Source organism: Geotrypetes seraphini, chromosome 7, assembly GCF_902459505.1.
Source record: "Geotrypetes seraphini chromosome 7, aGeoSer1.1, whole genome shotgun sequence".
Taxonomy (NCBI): Eukaryota; Metazoa; Chordata; class Amphibia; order Gymnophiona; family Dermophiidae; genus Geotrypetes; species Geotrypetes seraphini.
The window spans coordinates 37,216,922-37,236,103 of NC_047090.1; the positions used below are offsets into that span (position 1 = coordinate 37,216,922).

General features: G+C 42.6%; 1 protein-coding gene across 1 annotated transcript in view; it reads right to left on the reverse strand.

The window, feature by feature from the left end:
• The window catches only part of METTL25 (methyltransferase like 25), a 146,764-nt gene that overhangs the window by 101,393 nt on the left and 26,189 nt on the right, over window positions 1-19,182 (reverse strand). Inside the window, exons 3-4 of the mRNA XM_033951824.1 lie at window positions 12,558-12,719; window positions 5,767-5,873 (exon numbers count right to left, since the gene is read on the reverse strand). Coding sequence (XP_033807715.1) covers window positions 5,767-5,873; window positions 12,558-12,719 — 269 coding nt within the window. The remainder of the gene's footprint in view (window positions 1-5,766; window positions 5,874-12,557; window positions 12,720-19,182) is intronic.

Genomic DNA, 19,182 nt, shown 5'->3' on the forward strand with positions numbered 1-19,182 from the left:
AAGCACTTATTCTACCACAGGATTACTTCAAATCTACCATCTTTGCTCTCCCCCCACAAAAACACACCCACACAATTAATCATTTCCCTTCAAGAAAAGGATCTGGGTGTCATTGTAGACAGTAAGATGAAATCTTCCACCCAATGTGCAGCAGCGGCAAAAAAAGCAAATAGGATGCTAGGAATTATTAAAAAAGGGATGGTTAGCAAGACTAAAAATGTTATAATGCCCCTGTATCGCTCCATGGTGCGACCTCATCTAGAGTATTGCATTCAATTCTGGTCTCCTTATCTCGAGAAAGATATAGTGGCGCTAGAAAAGGTTCAAAGAAGAGCAACCAAGATGGTAAAGGGGATGGAACTCCTCTCGTATGAAGAAAGACTAAAACGGTTAGGGCTCTTCAGCTTGGAAAAGAGATGGCTGAGGGGAGATATAATTGAAGTCTACAAAATTCTGAGTGGAGTAGAACGGGTACAAGTGGATCGATTTTTCACTCCATCAAAAATTACAAAGATTAGGGGACACTCGATAAAGTTACAGGGAAATACTTTTAAAACCAATTGGAGGAAAATTTTTTTCACTCAGAGAATAGTTAAGCTCTGGAACGCATTGCCAGAGATTGTGGTAAGAGTGGATAGTGTAGCTGGTTTTAAGAAAGGTTTAGACAAATTTCTGGAGAAAAAATCCAGTCTGTTATTGAGAAAGACACAGGGAAGCCACTGCTTGCCCTGTATCGGTAGCATGGAATATTGCTACACTTTGGGTTTTGGCCAGGTACTAGTGACCTGGATTGGCCACTATGAGAATGGGCTACTGGGCTTGATGGACCATTGGTCTGACCAAGTAAGGCTATTCTTATGTTCTTATGTTGAAGAAAAAGCATAAATGTTATTTTTCTATTTCTACCATGACCCATTCCAGTCTTCAAGGAAGGTTAAGGATTGGCAGAAAGTCTTCCAGAAACACCCCTGGGAATCACTTTAAAACTATAAGTTCAAATACGACAACGATAACAAAATGCTGAAAGACACAACCTTTAAAGCATCTTATTCCCAGTGTAGAAACATTTGGCTATTAGAGGGGAAAAATCAAACATATGATCAAAGAGGAATAAAGCGGGAAAAGGCATACACTTTAGTGTTACATGCCATTACACCTCAAGCAACATGTCCAGTCAAATATAAGTATGTCATGACTTGGCAAATCAGACCACAAGGTAGGATCCTCCTACTGGTTTCCCAAGGCACATTTTTCTATTTTTCAGCGCCAATGTCAGAGGGTACTATCACCGACGCTTGGTATGCAACACGTTGGTTTTTGTACTACTTTTTCAATTTGGTTACCCTTGCAGCGATTATGGTCGTTAGGACATATGATTATTTTTGCTACACGGTTTTAGCCTCCATATGTACCATCTAAATGCTGTACAAGTCGAGGTCATCTGTACGTGGTGGCGGTTCACACACTGGTTTGATTTTAGAATGGTTTTACTGGATGCCTCCCCCCTCCCCCACACACACTTTTTACCCTGATTTTTATTTGGTTTTAAAAGTTTATACTCATTCCGTTTTTGTCGTTAGGCCTTTTCATTGTGCATCAACAAAATTTATATTTTAACTACTCTTGTATTATTTACTCTACATGGTTCTACTCATTTGTTATTATTATTATTTTTCTTAAGGATATAGTTTTTATCTACATTAGTTTTGGTGAGACTACACTTGATACATAATCCTTTACATTTAACCCTCCTCCCTAACATACATTTTGCATATCATTCTTTATTACGGTATCTAGTTCCACAATGGCACAAGATTTGATTCTATGTGGGTTTTAACATCGCACTACTTCCTGGTTCATATTAGAGGAGGACTTTCCGGCAGCCTCATGCGACTTCAAGGCTCAAGCTGCTTGTTAAGAGAAAATTAAACGAAGCCAGCAAAGGGAAGGGGAGGGAAAGGGAAGGAACATGCTCAGATCGCAGCGAGTGAGCGGGCGGGTGGGAGGGGGCTGCTGGACCGCGTGAAGGGTTGTGTGGATGGGATCAGATGGTTTGTGGGGATGGGGACCAAGCTCACGGGGATGAGACAGTGACGGCGACCAAGCTTGTGAGGACGGGACAGGGACAAATTTCCCCCGTGTCACTCTTTAGTTCATATCACTATAATTACACGTCGTATCAACCTCTATCCCACTTTGATCTTCACTCAAACACAGGATTACACTCATCTATTCTGTTATTGGCCACTAGGGACACATCATCAGATTGATCACTCTCATTGCAAGCGCTATTATATCAATAGCACATTCTGTTTTGACCACTATGGACACATCACTGGTCACTTTCATTATAAGCATTATTACACCAGTAGCACTCTCTGTCACAACAATATCCATTATCTATATATGTTCAAACATATCCATTTATACCTTTAGGATCCCTGAGAAAGACACTTAGGTTGAAAAACAGACCATGTTGGGTTCCTTATTCCAAGTTGTGGATATTTTATTCACTCTTCTATGTGAATAAAAGTCTCAATCAGGCACATTGTTCTCCACAGTTCTTTGGTTTGGTTTAGACTCCCATGGATCTATTCTTGTTTATGAGCTATCAAAGGGTTTCTGGGTCCAAATTCAGTTTTTCTGAATATAGGCATGTAACTGAGCAACTTGCAAGGGTGAGCTTGTGAGCCTTGAAAACACACACACAAAAGGTCAATTTATTTATATTACTCTTTACTACTATTTTTATAGTGCTACCAGACACATGCAGTGCTGTACATTAAACATGTAAGGGATGGTTCCTGTTCAAAAGAGCTTACAATCTAATTATGACAGGCACACTAGACAAAAATGGTGAACAAATAGGGAAATACAAAGGGATGAAGAGGTAGAGGTTCAGGGACTACAGAGGGGATGATAGACACATACGGTGATTTACAAGTTACAAGGGCAGTTTCCGTAGAATGAAGTGGGCAAAAGCCCGAATGAAGCGGGTCAAGGATGACTTGAGATGGTCAGGGAAATGGGTGACCTTTTGCCTTCACAGGTCAGGGCGAATGAACACAAAGTTCTTTTCCTCTCTCCTATGGCCTTCTCTGGCAAGTCCATAGTATGCTCTAGTCTCTAGAGTACATGCAGTACATTTGGGGCAAGACTAGCTCTTAGTTCCAACCATACAATTCATCAGGGTCCAGAATAAACTGGGCCTACCTGAGCAGGGCTTCTGCAGCAGCTTACAGGTCTGTCCTGGAGGTATAAGGTGGAAGCTTCTCCTCTGTTCCCTGGGCCTCCTGACTGCTCATGCTGAGAATGCCTCTGCAATGCTGATCTTTGAGCTGCCAATCAGACCCTACGCCTGACTTCACTTCTACCCCTGCGGACCGACGAACACACACCGGAACAGGCGGAGGTGAGTAGATACAGCCGGCACCCTGCGAGACACCGCCGAGCCTCCTAAGGGCGCCTAACAATCTGCATTCAACCCCTGCAGTAGGTGAGACAACTTCAAGGACAGCCCTGAGCTCCAAAGAAAACTAAGAAGGCTGGCTAACAGGTACCCACTGGGATTGGCCTGTCAGCTACAGACAGAAGTCTGTGTATCTTTAATGCAGGCAAAGCTGAATGCATGCTCCAAGCACAAAAATCCTGAAACAAAAAAAGAACTAAAAACACTGAATAAAATAATAAAGAAGAGAGAACAGAACACCACACTCCTGCTGGCATGTGTGCAGAACGAAAAAAAAAAACTGTAGGTGGAGCTAGAGAGCAGAAAGTACAGAAGAAGCACAGAGAAAAAGATCCAGAGTGGATTCCTTCTGCAGATGGCACGCAGCCATGGGGACACTACCTATCTGTCTAGAATGTCTCACCTATTGCAATGGAAAGAGCCTTAGCCTACAGGGAAAGGAGGAGCTAGTGAATGCTGCCGATGAGCAGACTGGATGGGCCATTTGGCCTTTAGCTGCAGGCTTAACTTTCAGCTTTATGCTTGTTTTTCAGGTCAGTGGCGAGGAGGGAGGAAAGACGTGCAAGGAAGATGTCTGACTGCCTTGTCCATACTTGCTCCATAACAAATATATTGAATTTTCTTAAAAACCTAGGCTTTCACCAGAATGATGGTGTAGCATATGCATGTTTAATAAATGTGCTCATGTACATGCAATGACTTACTTCTTAACTTAAAAGTGATTACACAGAAACAAAGTAAGTTTGCTATCAAGTCCAATTTTGTATTTTGCCAGGCTGCAGACTAGGGAACAAAGCACTGCAACACCCAGCTGAGATCACAGGTCTTGAAATAAAGCAAAGGGCACCTAAGTACTTCTTCAGTTATTTGCTATTGACTCAGCCAGCCTAAGGTGCATTATATGGCTGTTCAACATGTGTTGAGATTTCATGGCTCTGGTTTATTAATTATATTTACCTTATCCGTTTCATATTTGAGTTGGGAACTAATTTAAGAGCACAGCCTCCTGAAGCAACACATTTATTAAAACTTTAAAAGGTAAAAAATAAACAACACAAAAGAAATCAATCTTTCATAATCCAACAATAGCTTTGTGTAGCTGGGAGGCCTTTATTAGGACTGTGTACATTTTTGAACACCACACAGCTGGAGTGTTTAATATTTAATGATGAAGAACCTAATTTAAATTAAAATTTTATCCCTTGTCTCTAGAAAGCTAGAACCACATTATTGTAGCAGGACTTGCTCACAACACATACTCTGAGATCAGCTGTAAACTCCCGTTACAACATTAGCCATCTCTGTCTCCTTTGCTATCTGTTATGATATTTTAATGAGTATTGTGCTGGATTCTAAGTTGCATACGATATTTTAATGTTTACAGTCATTTAACTATTTCACTATTGTAATTGTTTATGGTCTATGTTCTGGTATATATATATATATATATATATATATATATATATATATATATATATATATATATATATAGGTTGATTTCTTCAGAAAAGAAAGATAACTTGTTCACCCTTTCCAAGGTGGAGAGAACGAGAGGGCACTCTCTACAGTTAAAAGGGGATAGATTCCGTACAAACGTAAGGAAGTTCTTCTTCACCCAGAGAGTGGTGGAAAACTGGAATGCTCTTCCGGAGGCTGTTATAGGGGAAAACACCCTCCAGGGATTCAAGACAAGGTTAGACAAGTTCCTGCGTACGCAGGTAAGGCTAGTCTCAGTCAGAGCACTGGTCCTTGACCTAAGGGTCGCCATGTGAGCGGACTGCTGGGCACGATAGACCACTGGTCTGACCCCAAAGCGGCAATTCTTATATTCTTATGTTAACGATTAAATCCAAATAAATATACACCCAACCAACCATTAAAATTGTCACCTCAGTCCTTTGTCCAAAAGAAAACAGGGATTTCCTTTATTATTTTACTAAACCGTGGTAGAAGTTTCTACCACAAGCGCTAAATGCTCTGACACTCATAGGAATTCTATGAGTGTCAGAGCAGCAGCAGAGTATATAGCGTGCCAGGACATGGTAGAAACCTCTAACGTGGCTTAGTAAAAGGGGGGATTAAATAGAAAGATAATAACTTGCCAATATCCACCAACTCACTCATCATAAGAATTTATAAAATAAAAAATGTAACACTGACTTATTTAGACATTAGGAAAGCCCTTAGAGCGGTGTGCAAATATGCCTAGTTATTTAGAGGCTATAAATACAGTGATAATTATACAGAAAAAATATCAAAGTTCTATAAAATTAAAAAATACATATATAGTAAGTTACCTGTTTTATGCCACAATAATTTGCTAAACTATCTACTAGCTGTGACATCACCAGGACTTCATGTGACTTCTTTGAATTCATAAACTCATCAGTTCTCACTTTTTTATCTGGAAACAGAAATATAGCCGAGGTTATACATATCAACATGAGTACACACTCTGGCTCCCACATCCTTAACCTCTTACTGCTCTTTGCCTATTTGCACATACATGATTTTTCTCATTTCATTCTTTGTTGTTGTTTTTTTGTTTCCTATCTCCTGGTTTTCTGAGTTGTGTGCTTAAACAGAACCCATGAAAAACTGGGACAATAGCAAAGGTTCATATATATTTTTGACAAGAATGGCCAGAAACACAAACAAAAAAGAACCCAAACATACAGAAATTTTTTTTTGTCTTAACTACCTGATAATTTTCTTTCCTTTAGAAGCAGCGAATGAATCCAGATAAATCTCTACCTGCTGATAGATGGTCTCAACCCACTAGTCTCTAGCTTCATCTGCAGCTGGTACTAAAGAAAAATTTATTTTCTTCCATGCCACCCCTGGAAACACTGCATAGAACTGTTGCCTAGTACCATTCATAGTCATTTTATCACATTGATATTAATGGAATGAAACATCTCAGAACCTGTAGTTAATTACTACATATGACATGTCCATTCAGGCAGTTTGTGGAAAAATTAACAGAGTCTGAGAGGACTAACACACTCCTACAAAAGTAAGTTCCACATAAAAGTAAAGGCACCTACTTTTCAAAAATAAAAAAGAACCAACCCTGTCAAGATTCTCTTGAACCTCCTGATGCCACTATGCAAAGAAATTAGAAGATGCTCTAGAGATCTGGCAATCTCACAAGGTCTCCTCCCTTAGCAATGAATGATAAAGTAAATGAGCTTTGAAAAATTAGAAGGCAAATGCAAAGAGTGCATGATATAAAAGTGGAAAGATGCTTTAAAAGCATCACTTGAACTGCTACAAACCATTATGATGTGTTTCCTCATTAGCCTAGAAAAATATTTATACAGTAAAACCTTGGATTGCAAGTAACTTGGTATGCAAGGGAATAGACTTAGTAGATAAAGACAGGTTTTCACTCTCTCCAAGGCAGGGAGAACGAGAGGGCACTCTCTAAAGTTAAAAGGGAATAGATTCCGTACAAACATAAGGAAGTTCTTCTTCACCCAGAGTGGTGGAAAGCTGGAACGTTCTTCCTGAGGCTGTTATAGGAGAAAACACCCTCCAGGGATTCAAGACAAAGTTAGACAAGTTCCTGCTGAACCGGAACGTACACAGGTAGGGCTAGTCTTAGTTAGGACACTGGTCTTTAACCTAGGGGCCGCCACGTGAGCGGACTGCAGGGCACGATGGACCACTGGTCTGACCCAGCAGCAGTACTTCTTATGTTCTTAAAACATTTTATTAAATTTTAACTTGATATAACAATCAAGGTCTTGCAATACAAGTACACACATACACAGTATACACATATCACATCATCAGTCCTTCTACACCAGCATTCTTCAATGCAAGGCTTTAGGCTCATTTGCTGTACCCATTCATACTCTGAGTAGTCCCTCTCTCCTTAAAGAATGAAACGGGGATGGTTTCCCATGATTAACTGTGGGGACGGTAACTAATTTTGTCCCCATGTCATTCTCTGTACTGGATTGTTAAGGGGATGGGGAGAAGGGTAATGCTGAACTACCGGTACTAAGGGGAAGGAAAAAAAAGGAGATGCCGGACTTTTAAGGAGATGGGCAGAGGTAAGCTGTTGTGGAGGAGGAGATACGGGAGATACTAGAATGTTAAAGGGATGGGCAGAGGGGAAGATGGGCCATTTGGCCTTTATCTACCATCATAGACGTTCAAATACTTGAAGGGTATTAACGTAGAACATAATCTCTTCCAGAGAAATGAAAATGGTAAAACCAGAGGACATAATTTGAGGTTGAGGGGTGGTAGATTCAAAGGCAATGTTAGGAAATTCTACTTTACGGAGAGGGTGGTGGATGCCTGGAATGTGCTCCCGAGAGAGGTGGTGGAGAGGAAAACGGTGACTGAGTTCAAAGAAGCGTGGGATGAACACAGAGGATCTAGAATCAGAAAATAATACAGTGAAACCTTGGTTTACGAGCATAATTCATTCCAGAAGCATGCTCGTAAACCAAATTGCTCGTATTTCAAAGCAAGTTTCCCCATAGGAAGTAAGGGAAACTCGCTTTGATTGGTTCCACCTCCTCCCCCCCCCCCCGCCGAGGCTATCGGCACTGCTCCATACCCCTCCCCGTGATCCAGCATCCCCCCCTGCGAACCGGCATCCTCCCCCCCGCTCGCGTTGCCCCCCTTCCACCGCGATCCTACATCCCCCCCCCCCGAGCACGGCAATACCGAGCACCAGTGCCGGTACCCGAAGATCCTCCCTCTTCTGGCGCGGCCTGGACTGGGCGATGCGTCGGAGATCCTCCCTCTTCTGGGCTGGGCCGGGCTGGACTGGCTTTGAGCATTTGCGCATGCTCAAAGCCTTCTGGTCTTGCTCTCTCCGAGATTCTGAATCTGAGAATCTTGGAGGCAAGCTCGGTTTACGTGGCACCAAGTTTGCAAATGTTTTGCTCGTCTTGCAAAACACTCGCAAACCGTTGCACTCGTAAACTGTATTAAAAATTGAACTAAGGCCAGTACTGGGCAGACTTGCACGGTCTGTGTCTGTGTATGGCCGTTTGGTGGGGGATGGGCTGGGGAGGGCTTCAGTGGCTGGGAGGGTGTAGATGGGCTGGAGTAGGTTTTAACGGAGATTTTGGCAGTAGGAACCCAAGCACAGTACCAGGTAGAGCTTTGGATTCTTGCCCAGAAATAGCTAAGAAGAAAACAATTTTTAAAAAATTTAAATTGAATCAGGTTGGGCAGACTGGATGGACCATTTGGGTCTTTATCTGCCGTCATCTACTATGTTACTATGTTATGTTTCTACAACTGAGCTAATGGTTCTCTTTCTCTGACACTGCAGGAGTGTAGCGACTGTTCTAAGCAAGCAAGGTCTTGCAATAAGAGTACATATAGTATTTTGTATTAAAGTTTTTGGGTTGTGCCGTTTCCATTATTTCTTATGAGGAAATTTGATTTGATATATGAGTGTTTTGGATTACAAGCATGTTTTCGGAATGAATTATGCTCGCAAACCAAGGTTTTACTGTATATTACTCAAGGAGAATCAAGAATTGATCAGTTAGAAAGCACACAAATGACCATTATACAATTAATCCCAAGGTAATGAAAAGGTTGCAATCTCGTTGTCTACAGACACTAGTGTTCTCCAGCTTAATCAAAACTTCTTAATAAGACAGTTGAAAGTGGATGGAGAGGCTAAGCCCAGATTTGTATTGAGCAAATTGCAACTTGAGCAGGATCAGGTATCATACAGGAACTATAGACAAAGGAGGAAGTAACTGTGGAGCAGGAATCGGGCATTACACAGGAACTAAAGGCAAAGCTGGAGCCAAACATAAAAAAAGAACTTGTATTGACACAGAGCAAGAGGCTGGGATGGCAGTCAATGCAGAAGGTGGCCCACTAAAAACTGTTGAACCAGCAAGGGTGTCTCTGGCAGGGCTTCGTACTTCCACAAATAGGTCACGTCCCTTGCAAGTCCAATGGACTCCTCTTGGGTCAGGCATCTCCTGCTGCTGTTGTTTGTGGTCACATTCCCTGGAAATCAGCTTGCAGCTAAGTAGTCTCTGTGACTCAACCATACGGCATTATGGAGGCCACAAGTTTGATTCTTAGCACACTCTTACAACAGAACAGGAAAATCTGTATTCTTAGTCATATATGAGTTCTGTTAAAAAAAAAGTTCCAGGACAGTTTGAATTGCACACCAACAGGAAGTTCTTTTAAGATGTGCTAGGTGACATTGAGTAGCTTAAAACCTCATGAGTAACCTCCTTTTTTTCTATTTGTTAATATCTGTTTTCTTCTCCAAGCTACAGCTATTTTTCTGAAAGTAAGTTTTCATGATCATCTATTTTCCATCATGTGCGACCTCAATGAGCAGTGCTACAGTGTGAAGTTCTGTTTTAAATTGGGTAAGACCACTACAGAAACTTATGAAATGTTGAAAGTGGCTTATAGGGAACACATCATGAATTGTGGAAGGTGTTTTGAATGGTATTCACCCTTGAAAAGTGGTCATGAATCAATGGAAGATGTTTCGCAAATTGGAAGACCATCAATGTCAATTGATGAAGATCATGTTGATCAAGTGAGGGTTCTTGTGCGTGTTAATCGGTGATTAACTGTTAAAGAACTGGCAGAGGAATGCAACATCTCCATTGGTTCATGCCACAACATTCTAACAGAAAAGATGGAGATGTGTCACACTGCGCCAAATTTTTTTCCATGGTTGATGACTGACGACCAGAAAAAACCCACAATGAGTGTTCTTCCCCAGCCACCTTACTCTGACTTGGTCCCTGCTGACTTCTTGTTTCCTAAACTTAAATCCATGCTGAAAAGATAGCAATTCGACACCACTGAAGACATAAGCAAAATTTGACACAGCAATTCTTGGCGATTCCTGAAGATGCGTTTAAGGAGTGTTTCCAGAAGTGGAAATGACGTTGGGAAAAGTGTATATGTAGGGAAGGGGAATACTTTCAAGGGAATCCAATGGAATAAGTTGTAAGATTGTTTAATAAATTTTTATAAAATCAGTCCTGGAACTTTTTAGACAGACCTCATACCTATGGAAGTCTGTTCTGCAAAATTCATAGGTGTGAAAAATGTTACATACTGGAGCAAACTCTACCAAAAATAAGCCCCCGGATTCTATATATGGTGCTTTGAGTTGCACATGCAAATTTATGCATGCAATTTAATTGAATAACAAGCCAATCAGCACCAATAATTGTGCAGCAACAATCATCAGTGTTAATTGGCAATAAGGAGAAATTATATCTGATAATTTTCTTTCCTTTAGTCACAGCAGATGAATCCAGAGATGAGTGGGTTATGACCATCCACAAGCAGGCAGAAATAGAGAACACTAAACTGAGCTCTGTCACATACAGGATGGAATGCTGCTTGGTAATCCAGTTTTTCATGTAACAAAGCAGGCAGAGCAACATGAATAGCCAGTCGGCCAATAACTCCCTCTTCACAGTTCCAAACACATCAGTGTATAACAAGTCCAAGAACAAGCCACTGGAAGATATAACCCCTACAAAGCAAAAGAGACAAGGAAAAAAAAAGGTGGGACTATGGATTCATCTGCTGTGACTAAAGAAAAGAAAATTATCAGGTAAGACAATTTCTTCTTCCTTATCAGCAGCAGATGAATCCAGAGACAAGTGGGATGTAGCAAAGCAGTCCGCAATAGCATGGGACCAAGACCAGAAGAGCGAGAAATAGAGTCAAGTGATCCGCTGTCCACCATTGAGCTGACCAGTGTTGAACAACTCAAGGCTGTTGTGTTCTGAGTCTTAAAGGATGAGCTGCAACCCCACATTAGGTAGACCACTGGGAAGAAAATGCATATGTCCATAATGGGGGGCTGCACTAAGGACACTCCCTAGACAGGAAGGAAGACACCTCGCCAGAAGGCAGCAAAGAATGAGCCCCTGAGAAACAGGGCTGATCAAAAGCCAGACAAGGAAAATGCCTCCAATGCCAGAAAAGGAACCAAGAGAGAGTTTGCTACAGATCGCTCAATAAATCATGCCAGAACAGAATGATGAAATAAGGTGCAACATACATTTATTTATTTATTCATTCAATTTTCTATACCATTCTCCCAGGTAAGCACAGAATGGTTTACATGAATTTATTCAGGTACTCAAGCATTTTTCCCTGTCTGTCCCAGCGGGCTCACAATCTACCTACTGTACCTGGGGCAATGGGGGGGATTAAGTGACTTGCCCAGGGTCACAAAGAGCAGCAGGGTGCTGAGGCTGTAGCTTTAATCACTGTGCCACACTCTCCCCAATCTATGGATCAGTGGACAACAAGCAGCAAGAGGGCAACTTGGACCCTGCTCTGTGATCTGAGCTATAATCATTCCAACAGGAGACTAGAGCAGTGAGTTCAACTAGCTGGAGCCACACCCTGTGACCAGAGACAGAGCATAGGTGAGAAGGCAGGCAAAGCCTTGCAAAAAGGAGCAGAGCTGAAACCCAGAGACATATTAAGGAGAACCGCCCACAATCATATAGGGAATTGCACTGAACAGGCAGGGAGGCTATGCTCAACCAGCCAAGCAGGAGGCATGCTAAGCAAGCAGGATGAGCTGTGTTCAACATTGCTGAGAAAGGCCATTCCTCCACCTGCTGGAGATAGAGAATACTGGATTACCAAGAAGTGTTCCATCCTATATAATGACAGAGCTCAGTTTGGTGTTCTTTTATCTCTACCTGCTGGTGGATGGTCATAACCTACTCGTCTCTGGAGACATCTGCTACTGCTGACAAGGAATTAGAATTTACACACATATCTCCAATCCAGGATTATCCAAGACCATCCCTGCACTATCCAGACAGTGTGGGAGTGGTCAGTGCTGATAATCATTGGCACTCTCTGGTTAATTGCTGCTGAATATCAGCAGTTAGCCAGCCTCAAGCATTTTAACTGTTCACATACATCGCTTTGAATATTGACCCCCAATGAATATATTCCCCTGTATGTGAATTATCAAGTTAGCATGCTTGCCTGAATGTTTTATTTAGTTTTCTGTATGGGATTTGAAAGCAATAATTCAAAAATCATTCACTGTGATTACTATTAAGAAAAACCTCCCACTTACCAGTCTTTTTTTCTTCCACCCCTCTCAGGACCACTATTAGCTGTTTTAATGAGGTACATATTCCAAGGTATGGCAGGGAAAACTTCTTAGCTGCATCAATGAAATTCTCCAGATCAACCAACTTTTTTGAATTTTCACAAAAAATGCCAGAAAATTCATCATCTGTGCATTATAAAAAGACATAATGTAATTAAAGTTAATATTTTCCCCACCAAAACAATGGCAAATACAAGTTCAAAGACACACTGAGCTAATAAGACTATTTGTTTTACTGTTTATTCTGTTTGACTCTTCCTCAATGATTTCTAGGTTTTTCAAAAAAGCATAAGAAAAACAGCTTTTACAATACGTGCTTTTTGAAAGCTGCATAACCGGAGAGAGGAATCTAAAGCGCAGTAAAGAAGCACAGCAGAAAAGAAGCACAATAGGTCTCAAGAACTGGTTTGGAAAAACCAATTTTATTTGAATATATTTGTTCTCACGTGTGAATCAATTTGTTGCCCTCAATAAAATGATATGATCCAGCATGTACACAAATGTGGAATCAGGAGTCTTTAAAATATGCATACAGCGAGTAAACTGGGACATCAATAGCATTGAGGTCTTGGTTTACTTGTGATCAAACTTGGCCACCTGTGATTAATTCACAGCAACATTTATTTATTTATTCAATTTTCTATAACGTTCTCTCAAGGGAGCTCAGAATGGTTTGCGTGAATTTATTCAGTTACTTGAGCATTTTTCCCTGTCTGTTCCGGTGGGCTCACAATCTATCTAATGTACCTGGGGTGATGTGGGAATCAAGTGACTTTCCCAGGGTCACAAGGAGCAGTGCAAGTTTGAACCCAGGGTGCTGAGATTGTAGCTTAAACCAACTGTAGCTGCTTAAGATCAGTTGCTTTTAGACCCTGCATGAAAAGCATTACAGTAGTCCAAACTACTTAATACTAGAGCAGGGGTAGGCAATTCTGGTCCTCGAGAGCCGGAGCCAGGTCAGGTTTTCAGGATATCCACAATGAATGCATATTTATTGTGGATATCCTGAAAACCTGACCTGGCTCCGGCTCTCGAGGACCGGAATTGCCTACCCCTGTACTAGAGCATATCACTGAATATGTAATCATAATAGAAAAATCTCTCCACAGATTATATGCCAATAATCACTCATGTTATAGGGGGAGAGGTGGAGGAAAAAGCCTCAGTCTACAAGCAGGCACGGACTTATTGCGCTACTGATTAAAAACTATCATAGGCATAAAAAACTTCCACATTATCAAAAGGTAAAGGCAAATAATACATTCAATCAAAACTGAGTAGTAATCCAAACGTGCTTATCTTATGTAGCAAGGTCTCCCAATGAAGGCCAATGTTTTGTTGATTGAAAAAAACCAAAAAGACTACTTCAGGGAATAAGGCCCAGTAAACAATCGCTGCCTCTCCTGCTATCCAAGAACAAGGGCTCAGTTTTGGCTCCCCTTTTCTTTAATGTATTCCTCTATCGCTGACCCTTGCTGAATCTCTTGACTCAACTATATTTGTTTATGCAGATGATATTCAAATTCTTACCCATATTGATCCTGCATACAACTTTTCTATTCATTCTCTTAATGGTAAACTGGGCCAGATAAGACTCTTGGCTTCATACACAAACTCAAACTTAACTATGAGAAATTTACGATTATTATGGTTTTGCCGACTGGGTACTCATTCTCTAATTCATCCCATCAACATAGCAGGTAGCTTCCTTTCATTAGCAACTTTAGTCAGGATCCTTGGTGTTATCTTGAATGACTTCTAAGGCAGTGGTCTCAAACTCAAACCCTTTGCAGGACCACATTTTGGATTTGTAGGTACTTGGAGGGCCTCAGAAAAAAAACAGTTAATGTTTTATTAAATGATTATAAATATAAATGCTCCACTTTTTCAATTGAGCTCCACTTTTTCAATCTATATTTTTAATTATTTATTTACTCACTTCCACCATTTTAGATGAATTATTAAAGAAACTAGTGTTTAAGCCCGTTACATTAACGGGTTCTAGAATATATGTCTGTCTGTCTTTCTGTGTCTATCCCTGTCTCTTTCTTTCTTTCTGTCTCTCTCCCTTCCTGCTGTCTATCTTTCTTTCTTTCTATTTCTCTCCCTGCCCGCTGTCTTTCTGTGCATCTGTCTTTCATTCTCGTGCACTGCCTGCCTGTCTTTCTATCTCTCTCCATGGCCCCCTTCTGTCTCCCCCCTCAAAGCAAACCAAGATTGCTCCCTGGCCCCCTTTCCCTATCCCCCCCACACACTTTCCTGTGCAGCAGCAGTATTCCCTACCTTCCCTGTGTAGCAGCAGCAGCATTCCCCCTACCCTGTGCCACAGCAGCACTGCCCCCTTCCCTGTGCAGCAGCATTCCCCCCCCCACTTCCCTGTAGAGCAGCAGCAGCATTCCCCCTTCCTTGTGCAGCAGCAGCATTTCCCCATTCCCTGTGCAGCAGCATCAGCATTCCCCCCCTTCCCTGTGCACCCACCCCTTGTGTGCCAGCTCCCCCTGTCCTGCAGTAGCCCTTCTCCCTTCCTTTTATCTCCCCCCATCCAGCAGCACCCCTTCCCTGCTCCCCCTGTCCTGTAGAGATCTACTTGCCTGGGAATGGCTGCAACAGTGTCTTGAAGCCTAGTTATCCTATCATAAAACTACCCTCAATGAGGAAATTTTTATAAAGTGTATTCTTCATATAAAGCCTTTATTTAATACCATGTTTAACGTCAAAGAAAAGTGCTGCGCCGCGCTGTTGCTGGCCTCGGCGTCTTCTGTCCACTGCGGCCAGCCCTAGCGGAAACAGGAAGTTGTCAGAGGGCGGGTCACAGTGGAGATAAGACGGCGAGGCCAGCGGCAGCATGGCGCAACACTTTTCTAAGAAGTTAAACGCTGTGGGCAGGTGAGCAGGCGAGAGGGAGCAGAAGGAAAAATTGTGTTCTTACCTGTTTAATTTTCTTTCCTTTAGATGCAGCAGATGAATTCAGAGACTAGTGGGATAGCACACATCTACCAGCAGGCAGAGATAGAGAAACTGATTAACAGGTGGTCCTATTGGCTGGCACACCTCCTGCATCTTCAGTATTGCTCCTTGCCCAAGCATCCGGAACCAGCAATATACTTAGCATGTAAGGGAAAAAAAACTTCTTTCTCATAATACAATGCAAAGATAGTAATACAGAATACAACTATCAACCATAATGAAACTACTGAAATTCACGAAACAGAAACCGCGAGCCAAGAACCAGAAAAGGGTAGGGCTCTGGATTCATCTGTTGCGTCTAAAGGAAAGAAAATTAACTGGTAAGAACATAATTTTTCCTTCCTTTTCAACAGTAGCAGATGAATCCAGAGACTAGTGGGATGTAGCAAAGCAATCCGTAATCTGGGCGGGAAGCGAACACCACCTCCACAATAACCGAAGCAACATCAGGTTCAGCACGCGCTGCCATATGCAACCAGGAATGCACATAAAAGGAATGCGTAGAAGAGGAATTAGCCACCTGACAGATCTCCTCCAAGGAAAAAACCTTCCGGGCTCTGTCGAAGAAGTAGCCATTGCTCCCGCCGAATGAGCAGGAAGGTCTTTCAACAAAGGCTGCTTCGCTGGAACTCCGGAAGGATGCCAATGTTGAGAAGAACCCAAGAAAAGAAAAAGCCACCAACAGGAAGCATAAGCCACAGGCGAAGACATCTATATCGCCAGAAGAAGAAAAGAATTAACCCGTACACGTCAGCCACAACCGTTCAAAAGCTAGGTCGTAATACCAAAGTAGGACGAATAGCCAGAGATACCAGGAATCCAGGAATCCAGAGATACCAGGAATCTCAACAGTTCGGCAGTCGAAAGACACATCAAATCCACCTCGCAAGGATGGCATAACCAATCTGGCGATTCTCTAATTACCGAGCCCTGAAAGTGAGCATGAGAAGGGAAATCCATCCAAGCATCAGACAGGGGAAAACACCAAAAAAAGAGAAACCAGAGGCGAGAAAGAAGCAACACGGCTACCCCCTCAGACTGCCCCTTCCTTCGTCTGCTGAAGAAGAAAGGAAGCTTCGAATATCGAGATGAGGCCATATGTCCCGGATATCTCCCCTTCGTACAAAGAGCTGGAACGCCGGAGCAAATAGTTCCCAATATCCAAGATGTAGAAGATTGTACTACTACTAATTATTATAGCTAAAGCGCCGAAAGGCGTATACAGTGCTGTACATTGTAACATACAATAGAAGGTCCACGCGTAGATTTTTTTTTTTTTGTGTTGAGAAAGTCTATCCTGTCCCAGAAATGAACTGCCAACAGAAGAGGAATATGAGATATTCCACCCCTTGAAGTAGAACCATAAGATCACTCACCGAGTACAGCACAAACTGCTCCGGCTGCATAGAAATACTTCCATCATAATACAGACTTTAAAAACCTTGAGCATCATTCTGGAATAAAGGTCTGAAACTCCGGAAATGGTAGCGTGACCATGCTTCAGAGTAGAACAAACCAGTACTGAGTCGCCTTTAAGACCAAACCTCCTGAGCTGAGGAATGAAGGCACTGAGTGCCCCAACCCGACAGGCTGGGTTTGGTGACTACGATCTAGTCCAGCAGAGAACGAGGCAGGCCTTCAAAAAGATCAATCTCACAGAGCCACCAAAGTATACTGAGCGACGCTTGAGGAGCCATGAGATACCGGGAACCACTGGAACAAAAGCAACTGCTGTAGCGTTCCAATGCGAAAGCAAGCCGAAGATCCCAGTGGAGTCAGCACCATGGACCTGTACAGAATCCCATACTCTCGTTCTGGGTGACTGAAGAAGGCAAACATGAGACCAAAACCCATGGCTCTAGTCACTGGGAAGAAACACAATGCCCTCCAAGATCAATATCAACATCTCCCCGATATTCCAAGAATAAGTACAGGAGAAAAGAGCACTTTGCAAAGTTGAAGATACATTTCCAAAGAACCGAAGAAAGGAATCCCCCTGTGTCGTGCATGTCACCTTGATCTGGTTGAAATACGTTCGAATCACGCAGTCAGCTAAGCAAAAAAGCAGTGGAATCCCACGTTCATGCCACGTCACTACCGTCCTCATGTTTTAAAAGGTTTGAGAAGCCCTGGGTAGGCGAAATGGTATGTGCCAAAACTGAGAGCGCTGCCCAAAGAGAAGCAAGCGAACCTAATGCCGATTCGGTGTCCATAGTGAAAATGGAAATAACCTCACAGCGTTACCTCAAAAATGTTCAACTGTGAGAAACTAAGTCAGGAGAAGAGATCCTGCCCCCAGACTGACCAATTCTCTCATCTTGGGCACCATGACGCCAGTGGAAGAACATCCCTTGTGGACCAGGTATGCTGAAAAGGGAAGCTCAATACATAGAGACCCTAAGAACGAAACAGGAATCTGAGGAGGATACAAAGTTGCAAGCATCCTGAAAAATGTTCAATGTCGCCAGACCTGACCACATAGCGTTTCCCCCCTCACGAGAAAGCTGAAAGAGCCATCGGAAGAAGTCAAGAGTCCAGCAGAATGAAGTGCAGAAGGTCAGGAAATGGCTGGATGAGAAATGCAAGTTCTGGAAGATGACGTGGCGATATCAAATGGCATCTGCTGAAGTGGAAACGCTGCCCAAGGACATCAAAGCAACGATACGACTGAAACTGCGGAATATTTCAATAAGTAAACAATCTTCGTTGAGAACCTATGCGGAAAGGAACTGCCGCGGGTAAACCACTGTAATGAACAATCCCACAGTAGTCATACTGAAATAACCGATGCAGAGAAAGTAATTGAGCCATACAAGATCCAGTCCTGGTCTGACCACACTGCTCAGGGGTATCAAAAATGAAAAAGAATAACTTCCCTCGTCCCAGCGATCAAGAGTAACTGTTCATGAACAGCTGAAGGGGCCTAGTACCAACATCACCTTTGGCCGCTCAATACCTGGTGACCCCCAGAAAGAATCTGGAATAGGAGAGAAGGAGGTAAAGCTGCAAGCAACCTAAACATAGTCCAGAACCCCTTGACCGGACAGTGTCATGTCTCCCCCTTCATGAGAAAGCCGGATGAGCTGGCAGAGGGAGCCAAGATCCCAACAAAGGAAGTGTGGAATGATGAGGCCTGGCCCAGACAAGAGCAGGAAGATCCAGATGGAATAAAGAAACTGCTACGAAAAATCAGGTTCACGGTGAAAGAAGGAAGTAGTAGGTCATGGAATCTCTTTCAAACCCCAACAGCCCTGAAAGGGAAGACGCACTAGACAGAATCGTGAAGCTGCAGTACGCACCAAATAGCAAACAAACTGTACCTTGAGGCCTATAAGACAAGGTAGTGATCCCAAAAGAAAACTACAGAAATGAAACCAATGGCCAGATATCCTACGCCCCTCTTGAAACCAACCTGCAGCAAAAGAGAGGAAGCATAGAAATCAGAACTGGTAGTAAGTGGTGACAAGGGACCTGATACTGGCCTATTTGATTGGATGTGGCCTTCAAAGAAGTAGGCTCAAGGAAATAACTGACTTTCCCCAGATCCCCCAAATGGTGCCCCAGGCCACAAGGAGCTGCACTGCACATGCTGCCAGCTTGTTGGGCCGTCTAATAGGATGGA